At 43.4% G+C, this 17,479-nt stretch overlaps 1 protein-coding gene across 1 annotated transcript; it reads left to right on the top strand.

Moving 5' to 3' along the window:
- Positions 1-3,767: 3,767 nt before the first annotated feature.
- fam171b (family with sequence similarity 171 member B) lies at positions 3,768-12,616 on the top strand. Its single transcript, XM_085348573.1, has 8 exons — positions 3,768-4,005; positions 4,656-4,889; positions 5,856-5,948; positions 7,088-7,246; positions 9,435-9,605; positions 9,697-9,813; positions 9,903-10,026; positions 11,296-12,616. Exons 1-8 carry the CDS (start codon positions 3,807-3,809, stop codon positions 12,614-12,616), a joined length of 2,418 nt encoding a protein of 805 aa, XP_085204699.1. The 5' UTR covers positions 3,768-3,806.
- The last annotated feature ends 4,863 nt before the right edge of the window (positions 12,617-17,479 follow it).

The raw sequence follows: 17,479 nt of genomic DNA on the forward strand, positions 1-17,479 counted from the left end.
AACCCTGACACTTTTGTTACTGTGATAGACCGAATGAGTGAGCATTTTAATAAAATATTCTAAATTAAAGCTGTTTTTATGTTTGCATGAGTGAAACACTGTAACAAAGTGGAGCAGACTTCTTCAGCATCACTTAAATTGTGGAAATGGTCAACGCTGCCACCTAGTGGTATAATATTTTAATGGCCCCGGCGGGGGTTTGACTCCACTGAACGGCTACATTGAGGTACCCCTGAGTAAGGTACCGTCCCTACACGCTGCTCCCCGGGCGCTGCATTGGTGGCTGCCCACTGCTTCACACCACCACCATTAACAGGTTCAGCTCATGGTGTTATTTCTTGTTTTCAGTAGCAACCGATGCCTATGATTGTGCCAGAGCACAATGGGCATTTAAGATTTCACACAGGTGCTTGGTTGTTACAGTCTGGAAATGGAATGAAGGTGAGTGTTATTAACCCTCTGTGTGCGCACCTCCAAATCACATGACTGATTTAAGCTGACATAAAAACAAGCTGCAGCCACGCTGAGTCTCTATTTCAGCTCGTGTTGAAAGTTTGGACTTCAAAGTATACACCAGTTTTGAAATTTTCATTAAAGGCCACTAAGTCCAGAGATATGAAAAAATATATATAAGCGATGCCTTTTTCTATATACTAGAAAGAAGAAATGAAAAAAGAAGAAGAAAGCATTTTCTAAGGACAGTCCGAAAACTGTAAAGACAAAAAAAAGCCAACTCTTTCCTGTTGGTGGAAAAATGTACCCTGTCAACCAACTTTGAAGAGGAAAAAAAAAAAGGCAGCATGTGGGATTTGGTTGTTTAGGAAGAGGGGAAGGTTTGAGAGTGACAGCAGCGAGACGGAGCGAGCGAATTGGAGAGAAAGGTAGAGAGAGCGAGAGATGAGAGATTTGTGACATTTAGTGTGTTATGTAGTCGTTGTTTTGTGTGTTAGTGAGGGTGCTAATGACTGTCACAAAGGCAGATTGCACTGTCCAGGTGGAAAACAGGAGCAGTGATACACCTGCTGTCAGGCCTGCAGGGTTTATCCCTGTGGTGTTCTCCTCTGTCTTGTGGTGGATTTTGTGTCAGTAAAATCTTTTACTGACACAAATAATTTGTGGGGCATCTTATTGTGACACCTGACTGTTTTCTCATTTTAGTTTTAGTGACTTTGAATGTGACATGGTTGTTTGTCTGCGTGAAGATCTGCTGGATCTGCTGTCTCTAGAGTTTGAAGAGACTGGTCTGAAAAAGAGAAAATGTCCAGTGAGCAGCAGATCCCTGTTGATGTCAGATAATGGCCAGACTGCTTCAAGCTGCTGGTGGTGTAATGATCTAGAGGACATTTTCTTTGGACTGAGCTGAGCATCACTTAAACACACACACAGTAGTAGGTGTACCTAATAAAATAACCAGAGAGAGTACGTCCGTTACAGCTTGTAGAATTATCATTAATTAGTCAGACTTTGGGTCAGCAGCGATAGGCTCCACTCAGTTTCACTGTTGATGTCAGTATTTGCATATAAAGCCTGAAGTTTTTTAAATGATCATGTACATGCAGAGTTGTAGTTCCTGATAGTGACCACTAGAGGGCAGTTATCTTGTAACAGGGCAGCAGTGTGATCAACAGAAGTCACCAGAACAATTACTTAAATAATTCTCTGTATTTTGATATGATTTAAAAGGATCACCTGTGTTCACTGACTTTTTTTTTCAAAGAAATACACTAAACCCAGTCCATAAAGATCCTGAAACACTTCAGCGCTGACCATAAACCCCAAAGGAGAGCATTAAAAAAGCGCCCAATGTTTTTAGAAGGTTCGGGTTTTCTCAAAGATTCAGAGTCTAAAACTTTGAAAGAAAAAAAAATTGAAGGTATGGCAGCAAAATAACTCTTAACCTCTGGGTTTATTTAAAAGTCTCACTTTGGATGGAAGGATCTAACAAGTTTAGAATTTTTGAGGTGTCTCCTACATTTTTGAAACCCATCATTCTGAGGAAAAGTCTGACAAGCTTTCAGAGAGAGCTTCTCATCAGATTTCTGAGGCTGATGCCATGGAGTAATGAATCAAGACCACTACAGTGCAGGGTGATACTGACAGTGGGTTCACTCCTATAATAATTTTTATGATCTTACACCCAGTTGAAGGACTTACCAACACTAAGGAACACGGCAAACACTTGAATTAAAAACAGGCAACAGCCTTTAATTTATTTAAAAAGCAAAAAAGCACAAAAAAAAACGACCCAAATATAACAAGAGAAATACAGAAATTATTGAACTGTTGATGATATTTCAAGAAAGTCATGGAAATTCATCACCCAGGTTTTCACAGGTTCAGATTTTCACTTATATTTGAATTCAACTTTTGATTTCATCAGCCGCCCCTCATTTCTTTATATTTTGCTTTCAAGGAGTTCAACTTTCTGGTCAGTTTTCAAAGTGCTCTTGAGCAGTAGTTCTCCAGCTTTCTGAAGATCTTTTACTGTGTTTATTTGTGCATTTGCTGCTTTTTCACTCATTTTCAGTTGTTTTTGTTATGCCACTTATCACTCAAGCATAAAAAGGCTCCTAAGTCACGGGATGAGCCAGTGTTGTTTCTACACATCTTTAGGCACTTTTTTAAGCAGCCTGTAACAAAAACACATCATTTGTTCCAATTTCTTTGAATCTATGAAAAATACAAAAAAGAACACAAGTCATGTCCTTATAGAAAGAGTAAAGAATCTGACACAGGACCTGATAGATTCATCTGGACCTTCAGCTGATCATCTATTGTTCCTCATCAGAAATGGTCTCAGTGGCTGTCAACAAGCCATTCTTAAGGAAGGGAAACGGAGAGAAAAGGCTGAGGTATGAAAATTATGAAAATCATCTAAAGGTAGAAACACCCAAAGAAGAGCTTTGAATGTCCTTCAAGAAGCCTGGAGAACTATTCCTGAAGACTACTTAAAGACATGACAAGAAAGCTGCCTAAGAGAGTTTGCCTTATTTACTGTATTTACATGTATGTTTAAAAACGTGATTTATTTAAAGATGTACATAGCAAAGTATAAAGAATTCCCTGTATGATCCGAAGTGTTGAGTCCCCAGTTTACCGACAGAGGGCCGCGCAGACCCCGATGATGTAACAGCATGTTGGGTCTCATCAGAGATGACGCAGAGAGAGGAGCGCTCACTCTGACACTTTTCCCGCGGACAGCAGAGACTCTTGTCCAGGGGTGCCCAATCCCAGTCCTCGAGATCTACTATCCTGCAGCTTTTAGATGCATCCCTACTCCAACACAGCTGAATCAAATGGTTTGATTACCTCTTCAGCATGCCATCAAGTTTGGCAAAGGCCTGATAACAAGCCATTCAGTTGATTCAGGTGTGTCAGCGTCTAAAAAGCTGCGTCTAAAAGCTGCAGGACGGTAGCTCTCGAGGACTGGGATTGGGCACCCCTGCTCTTGTCAAACAGTAACATCCATGAAACGTTAGAAAACAGCGGCAGTGCTTCTGCTCCGGGTATGTTTACTGATACACGCCCTCATTTTGCTTAATCTCGATTACCGCACGCATTCCTCTAACAGAGTGAGACATCGCGGTTTATATAGACGATCTTCGGCCCCACACGCCCAGCCTCAGCACCAGTGCATCTCCTCTCCGCGGGGTGCCTCCTCCTTCTTTCGGCACCAGCATCACAGGAACCCTGACAGACACACAGACGGAGGGAGGGAGGGACGAGGCCTCGGTGATCGCGCTCCCCGCTCCAGAGCTCGATTCCTCGCGGTCCGTTATGTCTTTGAGCCTGCTCCCCCTCTCGCCATGCCCGCCGCTGAACGCCACCCACCGCCGCTGCTCCTCTTCTTGCCGTCGCTGCTGCTGATCTCCTGCCTGGATGGGGTGGCGAGGGCAGCAGCGGCACTGGAGGAGGGCGGCGGCCTCACGGCCGGGGCCGGAGACCCGTCCGGCACCTACACCGCCGCCTCGAGCCGAGCCGCCACCCTCTCGGCTCTATCAGCAGGTAAACATAAACAAAGAGGAAGGGGGTGTTTGCTGGAGGATGGAGGGGGGTGGAGGATGGAGGAGGGGGATGTCATTGTTACTGAAAATGGAAATCAGCTGCAGAGGAAACAGTGGGGCATGACTGATGGTGCAGGTGCGTTAATAAAGGGGGCTTTCTGCAATAAATTAGGAAATCAGGAGCGCACTGATACACTGCTGGACTGGAATCAGACAGTCCAGTGTAATAGGATTAATAGGAGGAATATGGAGGTGTGGAGGATTAGGCTTTTATCTTTTTGGCCTGAGCAGGTGATGTCTTAATGGGAGACAGGGAGGGAGGGGAGTGTGGTAATCCTGTGCTGCTCTGCTGATACAGTAAGTAAAGTCTGTGTTTACATCCTGTCCCTAGTGAACACACAAAGGACAGCTGAGGCTGTGTGTGTGTGTCCGTCAATAACAGCAAACAGTGCATTTATCTGGAAGCTCGTATTTAAAAGTCAGACTGCATCTCTTCTGTGCTGTCGTTCGGTTCCTGGATGTATTTTTCCACCCTCCCCGCAGAAGTGCTCGCCTCATCACTTTTTCATGGCGAGAGAAAGGTTACGGAGCACGCAGGAGGGACACGTGCAACCCAGATCTCCTCTTTTTCCTCTGGCATCTTCTTTGCAGAGCCTCAGTTTGCCCTGAAGGTCCTGGTGAGAGATCTGGTGACCCGCCAGCCCCTGTCGGGGGCTTCGGTGGACGTCTACGTCAACCACACCTTGAGGACTTCTGCCCAGACCGGGGAGATGGGGGAGGTTCTGCTCTGGGTGCCGTACAGCCCGGGCCTCGGTCTGACCCTGCTGGGCAGCATGGGAGGCTACGTGCCCAGCCTGCTCCCCTGGAGCACCAATAAGAGACCAAGTGAGTAACCAGCAGAGGTGGGCAGATCGAAACAATTACTGATATCAGTACTGGATCAATACTTTATTTCTATCCTCAAAGTTCAGTATGTAGCCCACTGAATTTTATTAAATAATTTTAATTTTCAATTACCAAGTAAATACAGGGCAGATATTACCAATACCAATACTGGTATATCGGTACTGGTATTGGTGAGTATTGTTATTGGTCTAAAGTGCTTTAGAGACAGAATTCAGAAAGTGGGCTCACTGCCAACCTAAAAATGACCAAACCAGTAAATAATCTTTTAAAAGGTGACGTAAAAAACCCAAAAACAAGACTGTGGAGCTTACAGTATTGCTAGCACAGTTCCCACACACTCAGACACACACAAACACACTCGCCTCCATTATTCATTGTCATTATAGATTAATGAAGTGTCAGCGACAACACACAACTTGTCTCTGAGGTTTGTCCACGATGAGGCGATTTATGTTCCCAGTCGAGTGTAACTGAGCGTGGCGTCCTGTGCTCGCCTCATCGATCGCTCTTGGAGTCGAGGTGTCTGCCTCAGGCCGGCATGAGACCTATGCTTGTCTCAGCAAAGTGTCTTTGTCCTGCCAGAGCAGGGGGGTGGTGGGGATGTTTTTATTCTGCTGGCCTTAGTGTGGAGAAGGGGCAAGGGAGCAGGTGGTGATTCAAAGGGAAGTGGGGAGCAGGTGTTATGGAGGAGAAAATGCAGGAAGGGTGGGGGGAACAGTTGCATTAGCAGAGACGCCTCCCTTTTGTGGTGCTGAGCCAGACAGCTGAACTCTGCTGTGCTCCAATGTTTGGACGCCCTCTGCTGTTGGATTTGTAGCTCTACAAGCTACCAAACCAACAAACAAACACACCAGCAGATGTTATAGGTCATGAAAACCTGACAGATCGTTGTTGTTCTTCTGTACTTGTGATTGGCTCCTGATCTTTCTCTTTGTTCTCTGGCAGTTTTCTCCTCTGTCACGTTGCTGCTGCTGCCTCACAGTCAGGGGAACATCTGGCTGTATGAAGACTCCGTGCTCATCACCGGGAAGGTACCTGGTGAGTTCCTTCTCTCACACACACACACACACACACACACACACACACACACACACACACACACACACACACTGTGTTTAGGCTTTTAGTATTCAATTTACACTGCTTTAAGTAGGCTTTTGAGTGTGTTTGACAGTGTAAAGTGGACACACTTGGCAGAGACACTGAGACGAAACCAGAGGTGTCTAAACATGTGGCTTCAGAGGCTGGAATCGGTCTGCCCAGAGGTACGATTCAGCCCTCTGGATAGTTTGCAAACACTGCGCTGCTGTTCCTGGTTTGGTGCATCAGCCTTACTGCACAGCAGTAAAAATATATCCAGAGTAAACCGTCCCTCTGATGTACTCATTTCTACTTTTGTCTCCCTTGGTTACTCCCAGTGTCCTGTCTTTTTGTCAGCACCACTGTGTCCAAACCATTAACCATATTCTTAACTTTCCTTTCCATTCTTGCTGCCCTCTGTCACTCGTCTCCAACCGCTCCACCCTGCCTGTACTCTCTTGTTCACCATCTGTTACTTTGGGATGGTTGACTCCAGGTATTTAAACTCTGTGACACATGCCTCCCTCTCTAAAATGAATGTAGTGAAGCTGCTTAAGGCTAACTCCTGCAGGTATCACTGCTGTCAACCTTCAGCAAAGACAAATTCCAGATTTCAGACTGCAGAAAACTAAACAAACTGCTTTTCTGCACACAGGCTGCTCTTAGTTTAGTCAGTTTTTAATGTACTTGTGTTCTGTCACTGTGTACAGCAACCCAGTGGGTAGATGGCAGGGCCCCTCTTCTTTACATTGAAAAGACTTTCATTAGTAAAGTGAACATACTGACTGTAAGATCAACTACCCAGTGAGGGTTCATTTTAGCTAGTTTGCTTCACAGTTAAATCGATAGATTGAAACAGCAGACCAAACTGAGCTGTATGTGGCTACTTTACAAGTGACTTTAGTTCAACTAAAGTCACTTGTAAAGATTATTTGAGTAAAGAGAAGATTCAATTACACCTTTAAAAGGAGGAGCTGTTGTGGAAGTGGTTTGCAAAGCGGCTTGCAGATGTGTAACAAATGTGCAGAAGGCTGAATCGACTTAAAAAGCACATGTGCCCAAATTCCTACTGATAACCTGCCATTTTGTTTTCACAGACAGCTCATCCCAGCCGATGGTGAAGTTCCCAAAGAACATTCTCACGATCCCGGATAAGACCAACATCTCTTCGGTGATGGCGTACCTGACTGTACCACATCCCCACCTGGCGAAGGACTGCACCAACTGCACGCCGGGCTTCATCAGCAACAAATCAGGTAAAGAAAAACATTTCCTGATCAGATTTTTTAAACGTCACAATGACATTTGGTCCAGTTAAAGAGGTACAGAATGAAAGAGATCAATCATGCCTTTGAAAAATGATGTTCCACGTCCCAGAAACCAGTCTGTGGTGCTGAAGGGTCCACACACCCAGCTCACACTCCTTGTCAGTAGTGGGTTAGGGTGGTTCAGGTTTTGATCTACTGCTCCATCTACATCCCAACCTTTACCTCTGGTCATGAAATCTAGGTAAAGAATGAAAAAGTAAGGTCGTGAACAATGTTCCCTCTAATTTTCCATGTGTCTGAGCGAACACACACACTCCCTGAGCGGACACTTGGACCACTGTGAGCAACAGCAGACGACTGTGGTCATGCCAGCATTGAATCCATCCAAGTTACATGGTTTATTAAATTACAGCATTTACATTTATGTTAGACTACTTTTAATTAACTGCTTTAGCCCACTTACAATGAAAATGTAAAACAAAAATGTAGTCATTGACCTGTGTAGGATGTTAACACTATTGGAAGTAAAACTAACTTGAACTCAAATTTTGAAAACACAAATTTCTTCTTTTTTTTATTTTATAAAGCTCTGAGTTGTATTATGAGTATGAGTCTGTGGTCTGGGAGAGAGTCCTGTAACTCTGTCTGCAAAATACAATATATAATGACCAATGTTGCGCAATTAATTATATAGTTACTTCTTCAAAAAAGTAACTGAGTTTTGCAAACAACGAAGTTTTTTGGCAGCTATTTTTTTAAAAATGCAGCCAAGGTGTTTTTTTTTTAAATAAACATTTCAAACTATTTACAGCATAATCAGCTGTTTGGCATCAAATTTGATGCCATACAAATTATTTGTGCCACTCCAAAAATAATTTCTGTCCGCATCAAGGAGAACAACAGCCTGATACCTGCAGGCCTGACAACAGGAGATGTATCACTCCTGTAACACCTGTAACATTCAGCAGTCGCCTCATTGTTCTGACACACAACAAAACTATTGACTACACTACACACTAACGACATAAGATTTGCGCTATGTCGCAAATCTCTCACATCTCAAAACACCGCCGTCACTCCTAAAACTTCCATCCGTTTCTTAACAACTTGCCATATCATTTTTTGATTGGTCGACATGGTACTTTTTTCGACCAATAGGAAAAGGTGGGGTGTTTTTGGTTTTGTTTTTGCTCACAGGCGGAGAGTGCTTCCGTACTTCGAGCGTTTTTTCTTATAGAACGTTTCTTCCCGCAGTAAATATAAACAACGATAGTATTCAGGAAGAAAACAAACATTGCATATATTTTTTTATCATAACTCTGGTTTTACGTGGCCTATCAACACAATTTAAAAACTGGTATAAAGTCAACACTTTTCCCGTCAATTCTTCCGTCAGTCCTGCTCACATCTCCAATGGTTGTACACGTTGTCATTAACGTGGCTTCACTCCACATCAGCCACGCTGCTTCGCTAGCTAAAACACCGGTGTCGGCACATAAGGACGCTGTCGTAGCCTGTCAACGACGTTGATTAGCTGCGTATATACGAATGTGAATCGCATTATTGGCTGGACTATGGGATAAGGTGGCATCGTTCTAATCCCATACTGGAGCAGCCAGTCACGTACTGACTAACACTGCAAAACAGAATTGTTGAAATTTTAATTTCAATTTCAATTAAGGTTAGATTTTTTTTTGTGCACAACGCAGATTTTCTGTGCGCAGAGACCGTGCCAGCAGTGGGCAATTGCACACGTGCGCAGCTTAGAGGGAACATTAGTCGTGAATACAAGGCAAGGCAAGGCAAATTTATTTGTATAGCACAATTCAACAACAAGGTGATTCAAAGTGCAAGGGGCTGAGGTAAGCTTCCTCAGTAGGGTGGTTTGGCTCAGCCTCAGGGATAGGGTGAGGAACTTTAGGTGGTTTGGGTATCTGGTTAGGATGCTTCTTGGGTGCCTGTCTTTGGAGGTTTTCCAGGAACACCCAACTAGAAGGAGATCCTGGGGTAGACCCAGAACCTGCTGGAGAGATTATATATCTCGTCTGGCCTGGGATTGTTTCAGCATTCCCCAGTAGGAACTGGAAAGTGTGGCTTTGGAGATGGATGGATGACTTTTTTATTGAGGTAACAATATGCTTTACCATTTACATTCCTGGCATGGACTGTTTTGCAGTTTTCAGAAGTATTGATCTGAAAGCCGTGGCAGCCATCAGCGTCCTGCTGTACTCCGGTGGCGAGGAGATACAGGTTCGAGGACCCATCCAGATCAGTCTGCCGCTGGGCCACCACACACACCTCAGGGCCTCTGATACTGTGCCAGCCTGGGCCTTCAACCAGAAGACAGGTAGCAATGCAAATAGCAGCAGAGCAGCTGAATTACAAGAAAAAGACTTAAAAGAAATTTCCTCTCATGCTATTTTCCTTGCTGTTTGAAGGTGGCTGGGAGAATCATGGTCTGGGAATAGTTAAAACGGTTGGAAATGAGCTGGTTTGGACCTACACCGCTTCCCATCTGGGCTACTGGATCGCCGCCCCTCTGCCTTCATCAAGAGGTAGATACCTCATTGACCTTCATTAACACATGTGAATGCTATTTTTGTTTAGACCTGTTTCACACCTTCTTATACATTTATCCTTTTAGATTATCTGGGACATGCAAACTCTTTGGATTTCCTATCTTACCATACCTACCTGTTGGTAGGAATACTGGGTGGAACTCTGGCCATAGTGATCGGATTTCTGTCCCTGCTCTTGTGCCACTGTGGGTAAGAAACCCTTCTAGAAATGTTTTCAATTGACAATATATGCAATGCTGATCAACAAGAGGCAGATTAAAAAGGTGTGATCTAAGAGTGCATCCATAGCTTCAAGATTGCCTTCTAATGCATCTCTAAAGAAATCATCATAGCAGTTTTATTCTTCAGATTTGCCTGCGACTTTGCATACAGAAAATTCCTAACAATCTCAGAAAATGATAAAGCCATACAGAAATAATTACTTCAAGTTATTTCTGCTATGGGTTGTGCTTAGATTTTCACAGGCCTTTAACAGTATCAGTAAATTTCTCTTTGGCCTAACTGGTTACAATGTCACTTTAAATTAGGGCTCAAACAATATGGCTCAATATGGCAGTTTTTAGTAATCAAGGAAACAGTTAACAGTTGTTTGGAACAGATATAAATTTGCTATATAAACTAAAGACAATTTTTGGGCTCAAAAATTTCTAATTAAAACAGAACTTTGTTAGCTTCTGTTCTGACACCTTTCATACAGAGAAGGCTAGGCTAAAGCTGCTAGCTGTAGCCTTAGCTTAGCCTTCCCTATATATCGCTGCAAAAAATTGCTAGATTATTCAAGCATTTTTAGTAAAAATGGTAAACTATGCATGCTTTTTATCAGTAAAGTGGATCAGAAGACTGTGCAGCTGCAGCACTAGGAGAAATGATTGCCATGCTTGTTGCAACTCCACCATATCAGTTATCTTAACTCTGCACCATAGCACTGTATCAGCATGTTAAAGTACAATTATAAAAGACTTAACAAGGTCCAAACTGGGTCATGCAGCAGGACAATGATCTGAAGCACAGCAGCAAATCTGCAACAGAATGGCTGAAAAAGAAAAGAATCAAGTTGCTGCAAGGGCACAGTCAAACTGGGAAAATATACGTGATAAAAGTAGAAGAGTGCAGGTGCACAATTAGCAGAAAGGATTGCAATGCTAGTCTTAAGAGTGACTAAACAAACTGGACCCCTCACCTTCTACCAAGCTCTTAAGACTAGTATGACCTGGATGACTGAAAACCTAAAAAGACAGATTACAATGCTTGTTGCAACTTTAGCAATATCTTCTGCCAGAGTTATGCTAACTCTCAAGAGCTGCTTAACAAGTAAATGTGGTACTCTGTGTTCAGCTTTGATAGGCTGTTAGTAATGAAATAGTGAAACAGTTCCTACTTTAAAGGTTCTTTGAGTGAGTCTGAAAAGCCTGTAGACCAAAGCTTGTCCTGCTTAACTTTTGCTTCTCCCATGTACAGAGGTTCTTATCGAGAGCCCAGGAGGAGGAGAGCACGTTTTTCCAAATTGACGGTTGTAAAGAAAGACCAAACCACCTCCACCCACATGGAAGAGGGCTTGTTGTTCCGATCTGGCGACAACAGCCTCGCCACCTGCAGCATCCAGTGCGAACCGTCATCTACTCCAAGGCACAAAGCCAACTATAACATCTATGTGGAGGATCCAGGGACTCGTGCCACGGCACCGCTTTATGAGAACATCACTCCAGATCGGATGAAGGGTCCTCAGCCGCCACCTCACTACATCAACAGTGAGGAGGTGTCTCGATTAAGGGAGAAGTCGGAGCAGAACCGGGCCAACATCAACTGCGACAACTTCTTTCAGGATAAGCTGGTCCATATCTACAACCAGCCAGTGGCCATTATTCCCGCTCCCGAGCTCTTCAGTGCTCAGGAGCAGCAGCTACCAGGCTGCAAGTCCGCCACCTTCCCCCGCAACGGAAGTGAGTATGATGCTCACTCAGAGCCTGCAAGTAAAGACAGCTACACCCAGACACTACCCAAAATTCCTCACCACCACTCACAAGGTGGGAGCAGCCCACAGCAGAGTAGCCAAGATGATACCCAGCCTCTGGAGACGCCCCCTCAGGGGCAAGGCCCTAACAGTGTGTGGGGACGCTACAGTAACCTCCTTGAATCCTCCGTCTCTGTGCCTGGGACTCTTAATGAGGCAGCTGGCATGGAGGGCTTCAACACCGGGCACGGCGTGCCCAGTGAGTTGCAGGGGATTTCAGAGCGCACCTTGCTGGAGCTGACACGTGGCAAGTCCTTGTCGTCTCACCCCAGAGCCTGGTTTGTCTCCTTAGACGGGAAGCCAGCAGCGCAGGTCCGCCACTCCATCATTGAGCTCCAGAGCCACCACCGCCCGCCAAGCAGCAACGACACCAGCCTGGACTCAGGGGTGGACATGAACGAGCCTCAGCAAAGCATCCGCGAGACGGAGCGTGACCGACCTTCTATCAGGGCTTCTTCCCTGCCGCACCACAGCCGTGGCGGGCGGTACGGCGAAGAGCAGGACCTGAGCAGCAGTGAGAGCGGCACCACTGCTACCTGCACACCAGAGGACCCGTCCCTGAGGAACATTTTAGATGGGAGCAGTGGGGCCATTCCGAATATTCCTGAAGAGCGTGATGGGATGGATACATCCAGCGCTCAGGAGGACAGTGAATCAAGAGGTACACCACCTCCCCGGCGCCTGAGGAAGGTTAGGGAGAAGGGGAAGACGGAAAAGAGGAGCGCCAAGCACATCCGGGAGGGCAGACCTCTGACCAAGAGAAGCTAAAGCTTCTCAGGCTCATTTCCCCACCCATCAGTGCTTCAGTTAAAATCCAAATTAAGTAATTCATATGAGTTTGTGTTCACACAGGCATTGTTGTTGTTGAGTTCTGTGATTGTACAACTTTGCCAAAGAATGCATAAGCTAGCTCAAGAAATGAATCAGCATCTGTGTCACGTTATGTAGCTGCTGTTAAGACGAGTTTGTGCACCGTGTTCTCTCATTCTCCCAAATCTGACGATCACCAGCGAGATTCCTCACAGCAGATGTCCATGTGAACACGATGTCCCACAGTATCCGGTTCTGGCATTATAGAGGGTGCCTTCTTACTGCCTGTAATCGTTAAATAGGGTTACGCAAAGGTGGTGTGTTTCGATATTTAGTATAAAAAAAATCTGGTGAGTTTGCAGGATGGACACAGATACAGGTCAATGTGTAGTGCACTTATCCTCACCATAAATGCCTGCTGTATATTAAATAAGACGAAGAAGCTTTCCCAGTCCGCAGCACTCGCATCTCGCTTTGTATCCTACTGCCTCATTCCACCATAAATGACGCTCTGGGATTTGTTAACTAAACTGAGTGTAAGTAAAAGGAAAACGAGCTTCAGCTTTCCAACTTTTGACTGACTCCAGAACCTTTGGATTGAAATTTTGATGTACATTGTAAAGCAAAGCAAAGCTGCCATTTTGAAGTTCATGTCTGAAGTTTAAGGTTTTTAGCCTACATCTGTTTTTGAATGCATGAAAATGAATGTTTTCACCGTGCGTATGAATATATTTGCATTTTACCGTTAACAGCAATTCATCATAGATTACTTAGACTGAATTGTTTTCCCATTTATTTCCATTTACAGTTGTCCACATTTATTTGTATGACAAAACGTGTCAAGACTTGTTTAACGGGATTCGTAAGAGCCCAAAGAATTAGATTAACTATTGGAAACAATCAGTGGTACAGTTGCTACTTTTCTTTGAGGGATACTGTTATAAATATGCTGTTGTCACACAGTGGACAAAGTGGACTTATTGTGCTACCTATTAGGTTTTAATTGATGAGGTCAGTGTATGTCTAAGTAACCTCTGCAAGGAAAAGTGCCGGCTTCAGTCTACTTTAAATACTTGCTTTCAGACAGTTTTTTCTGCTGTTGGCTCTGGATGATGTCAGAGAGTGGGGCTGTCTTTGCCCCACCCACTTGTTGTTCAAATCCTCTGTTTGTTAGTGGAAGCCATTTAGAAGACAAATAGTCTAAGATAGGCTACTCCAGGGCTCAGTATAAGGAATATTTATTATTTTGATCCTTGAATAATGCAAAGCTACTGCAGTAGAGTCCAAGAATAACAACATGGAGATGGTAACAAGCATAGCAAGTCCTCTGTAACTGAAAGAATCTGTTGCTTGACAATAAATTATGATTTGATTTACTTTTTTCTTAATACCTGAACATCTTTTCGGGTACAGCATTACCCTTTGAAACTAATTTCTTGACAGCATTGTGCAATTGGTGCCTTGGAGATCTGCTTTTAGCTGTACCTGCATGCCCAAATCTATTTATATATATATATATATATACTCACACAGTAGGCATCAACATAGGTTTATATTTTCTAGAGGGAGGGAAAAAAATCTGGGTTTGAATGAACGCTTCAGTTTATAATAATGGTTCTCCTCTTTTGGTCCAGAGAGCGCTTCTTTGCTACACTGATATAGTGCAGCTCAACAGAAGGCAATGCCATTGTAGCGGTCTGTGAGCTCGTTGGTCCGTTGGTAAACCATTTCAACAACTGTTGGTGGTTTACTGTTAGAATGTGTACAGAGGCTCATTGTTTCCTGATACTGTATCACAGTTATTTCAATCACAAACGTATTTTTCTCTCCGGTTCACTATAAGGCTGACATTTGGTTGGATGGATAGCCATGTATATTAATGTTCCTCTCAGGATGATTTGTAAGAACTTTGCTGACCCTTAAATTTCCACGCTGCATCATCTTAAAGTCAAAGTCATAGACTGTATAAAAGATGGACCTAGCCACCAGAGCATCATCCATTGGCCTGTTAAGTGCTTCAGTGGATGAGTGTTTTCCCCAGCTGGTTTCAAACATCACAGCTGGTTTCAAACACTGTGATGTTTGAAACCAGCTATGATGTGTAAGGTGTGGATTTGACTGAGAAACTGCTTGCTCAGTATTAAGATTTTTAAAACGAGGTTGGAACGACTATGTTCTGAAACTGGCAACTTTGTCTGTAACTTGTCAACTAGGAACTGTGGGCGGTTTTCTGTAAAGGTTTATATGACCCAAAGTCTTTTTGCAGTCAGAGGACTCGCCCCCTGCTGGATATCAGAATGCACCTTTAAGGCGCTCCTGCATTAGCTTGACTTTGTCCATCCTTTAAACAGTCCATGGTCAAATTTTCAACGGTTCAGTTCCTGCAAGACTAATAATAATGTCTGTTGTACTTTGTGTCTAACCAGCAAATATGAGAAATATTAGCTGAAATAAGATGACTAAGGCCTCATTTACACAAGACGTAGAGAGCTGATGGCGACTGCCTGGCACTGGAAGGCTGCTAGGAAAAAAAAAATTCTCCAACCAAAAGAAAACTACATTAAGCTCTCCCATTATTCACTAAGGGTTTCCACAGTGGGCAGTGCTGCACATTTGATTGGGCAGGATACTCATCCTGATGCAACCCACAAGGTATTTCCTCCTGGTCTTGAACTGGGGGATCTTTTGCTTGTTGTGGGCAGTCGCTGTGGAATCCATTGCTAAGACCAGTGACCCCCTTGTAACTGCCGTTCACTATGGAAAAATGTGTTTTCCCAGATTAGCAAAAGGTTGTTGGAGGTTACTGTTGCTAGGTGAAGCTGGCTGTAACAAAATAGAGGGCCGATTTGGCACAGAGTTTGCACGGAAGTCTCCACCTGGTTTGCAAACACTTCATGTCTTGTCAACTACTCACGAAGCGATAGTAAAACTGTGAAGAATAGAGCACAGACTGCCTTTACAGTAAAAGTGTTGCCTTTTGAAATATGTTGGTTCAGCAGCTTTTACTTTGAACGCAAATGTTCTAGGTGGTGCTACACTTGTTCATGTTTCATTACCACTCATTGGTTGACTGGTGAGTGTTTGCAGACAAATTCCATGCAAACTGTGGACGACCGCAGTAATCTGCTAGCGACCAAAGCAATTGCAACAAGGTTTTTGAGGCAGTACCCTGTTTTGCAAACTATTTTACACAACGACAGCCAGCAACCACTCACCAACCAGTCAGGGAATACACATTTTATAAGGGGCGTGCTGACTGGTCTGCGGCCCTACAAGGCATATACATATACTCGCTTAGCATGTTAAGCTTAACTATTGTGACCATATTAGCATGCTACCATTGAGCTCAGAGGACAACTGGTAGCATAAATCTGAGTACTTACGCTCTTAATATTTATACAAAGAAGTATTTTAGTGAAATATTGAACAAAAAGGCCAACCATACTCTTTCATGCCTTTCCTACCTGGCAGGACAAGGCAGGTTTATCCATGTTTCCAAGAAATCTTCAGTGGGTAAATATGGGTACCCACTGAAGGTCGGGTAAAAACCCACTAAAAGTGGGTAAAAATATCCACAATAAAACATTTAAAACTGTTGAACCATGATACAGTGTGAAAAACAATGGTTCAAATAGCAATATTTTCAAGTAAATTCACTTTTTAAAGAGAACAGTGCAGCAAAGCTTTTACCATAATTAGTCTTCCATCATTTTACGACTCTTTGGATTTCATTCTGTACATTCACGTGTGCTCTTTTGTATGTATATAGTAAAGATTTTATGTACGATGTGACAGTGATTTAAATCATTTGTGCTGTTTTTTTCTACCATCCAGAAGTGGAGATATGCACCGATTGAATGAAACAGATTTTGAGTGTTTTCCCCCCACAGGATTGTACAAAAAGCCTGAGCTTTGTAATTTTAAATGTAGCAACAAACTGAGCACTTGATCATTCAGTACGCTTACAGCTGAAAATATTTTTCTCCTGCTTGTCATCAGCTTTAAAAAACACGGTACACCCCAGCCTCAGCGGCCACTCGAGGAGTCGTATGTCAACACGTTGTGCTGGTACTTCTTGACAAGCGCAACAACTCCAATCACTGCCACTTCCTGTTTTTGAACGTGATTTGTATTGATTTCCATGTATAGTGTTCCCCTTGTGTATCTCACTATCGAATCGTCTGATTCTTCCCCAATGGACACCTCTTGTGTTTTTACCTCTGTAATGATGGTAGTGCTGTTAGTCTTGCCTTTTTTGTGCACCAAATTAATAAACTTAGTTGATACCAGTGAGAATTTATGGCTTTTTAATTAATGCTGTGTTGTAAAATACAGAAAAAATACAACTTTGCAAGCAAAAATAAATCTCATACTTGCAGATTCAAGTCTTTTTTTTCTTTTTCTTTTTTTTACTTGATTTTGATTAAGGATTCATCTCCTGATGTTTAAAGAAACTGAAGTGCCTGATAGCACCTCGAAGTGAAGTCTGACTTTGCGGAGGTCTTCCTGTCACTGGTTCTAAAAGTCAGGGGGTTGTAAACAACATCCAAGGGGCAGGAGTTGGACTACCAAAGGATCGGGTCCACACAGTCCACGTGGAGCTGAAATGTGTGTGCGCATGTGAAGTTGACTAAGGTGAAAATTTAGAATATGAAATAACAGTTTGGTTAATGTTCGATTTTAATATGTAAAACTTTACACAGAAAAGTTTCACCTGAAAGGCCGTGTGATGCTAATTTTTAATGATTTCTTTCAACTGTTCTTTTTCTATGGTGGAATGATTGTACAGCTTAAATCTTTAATGTAACTCGTCATTGCTCT

This window comes from Diplotaxodon limnothrissa, linkage group LG23, assembly GCF_057381915.1.
Source record: "Diplotaxodon limnothrissa isolate DT_005_m linkage group LG23, D_limnothrissa_male_GT1.1, whole genome shotgun sequence".
NCBI classification, from domain to species: Eukaryota; Metazoa; Chordata; class Actinopteri; order Cichliformes; family Cichlidae; genus Diplotaxodon; species Diplotaxodon limnothrissa.

Excerpts from the sequence above, each read along its gene's own strand:
- fam171b (XM_085348573.1), top strand. The coding sequence starts at position 3,807 with ATGCCCGCCGCTGAACGCCACCCACCGCCGCTGCTCCTCTTCTTGCCG. Across the intron at positions 5,949-7,087 it reads CATCACCGGGAAGGTACCTG|ACAGCTCATCCCAGCCGATG; the intron begins GTGAGTTCCTTC and ends TTGTTTTCACAG. Across the intron at positions 7,247-9,434 it reads CTTCATCAGCAACAAATCAG|TTTTCAGAAGTATTGATCTG; the intron begins GTAAAGAAAAAC and ends ACTGTTTTGCAG.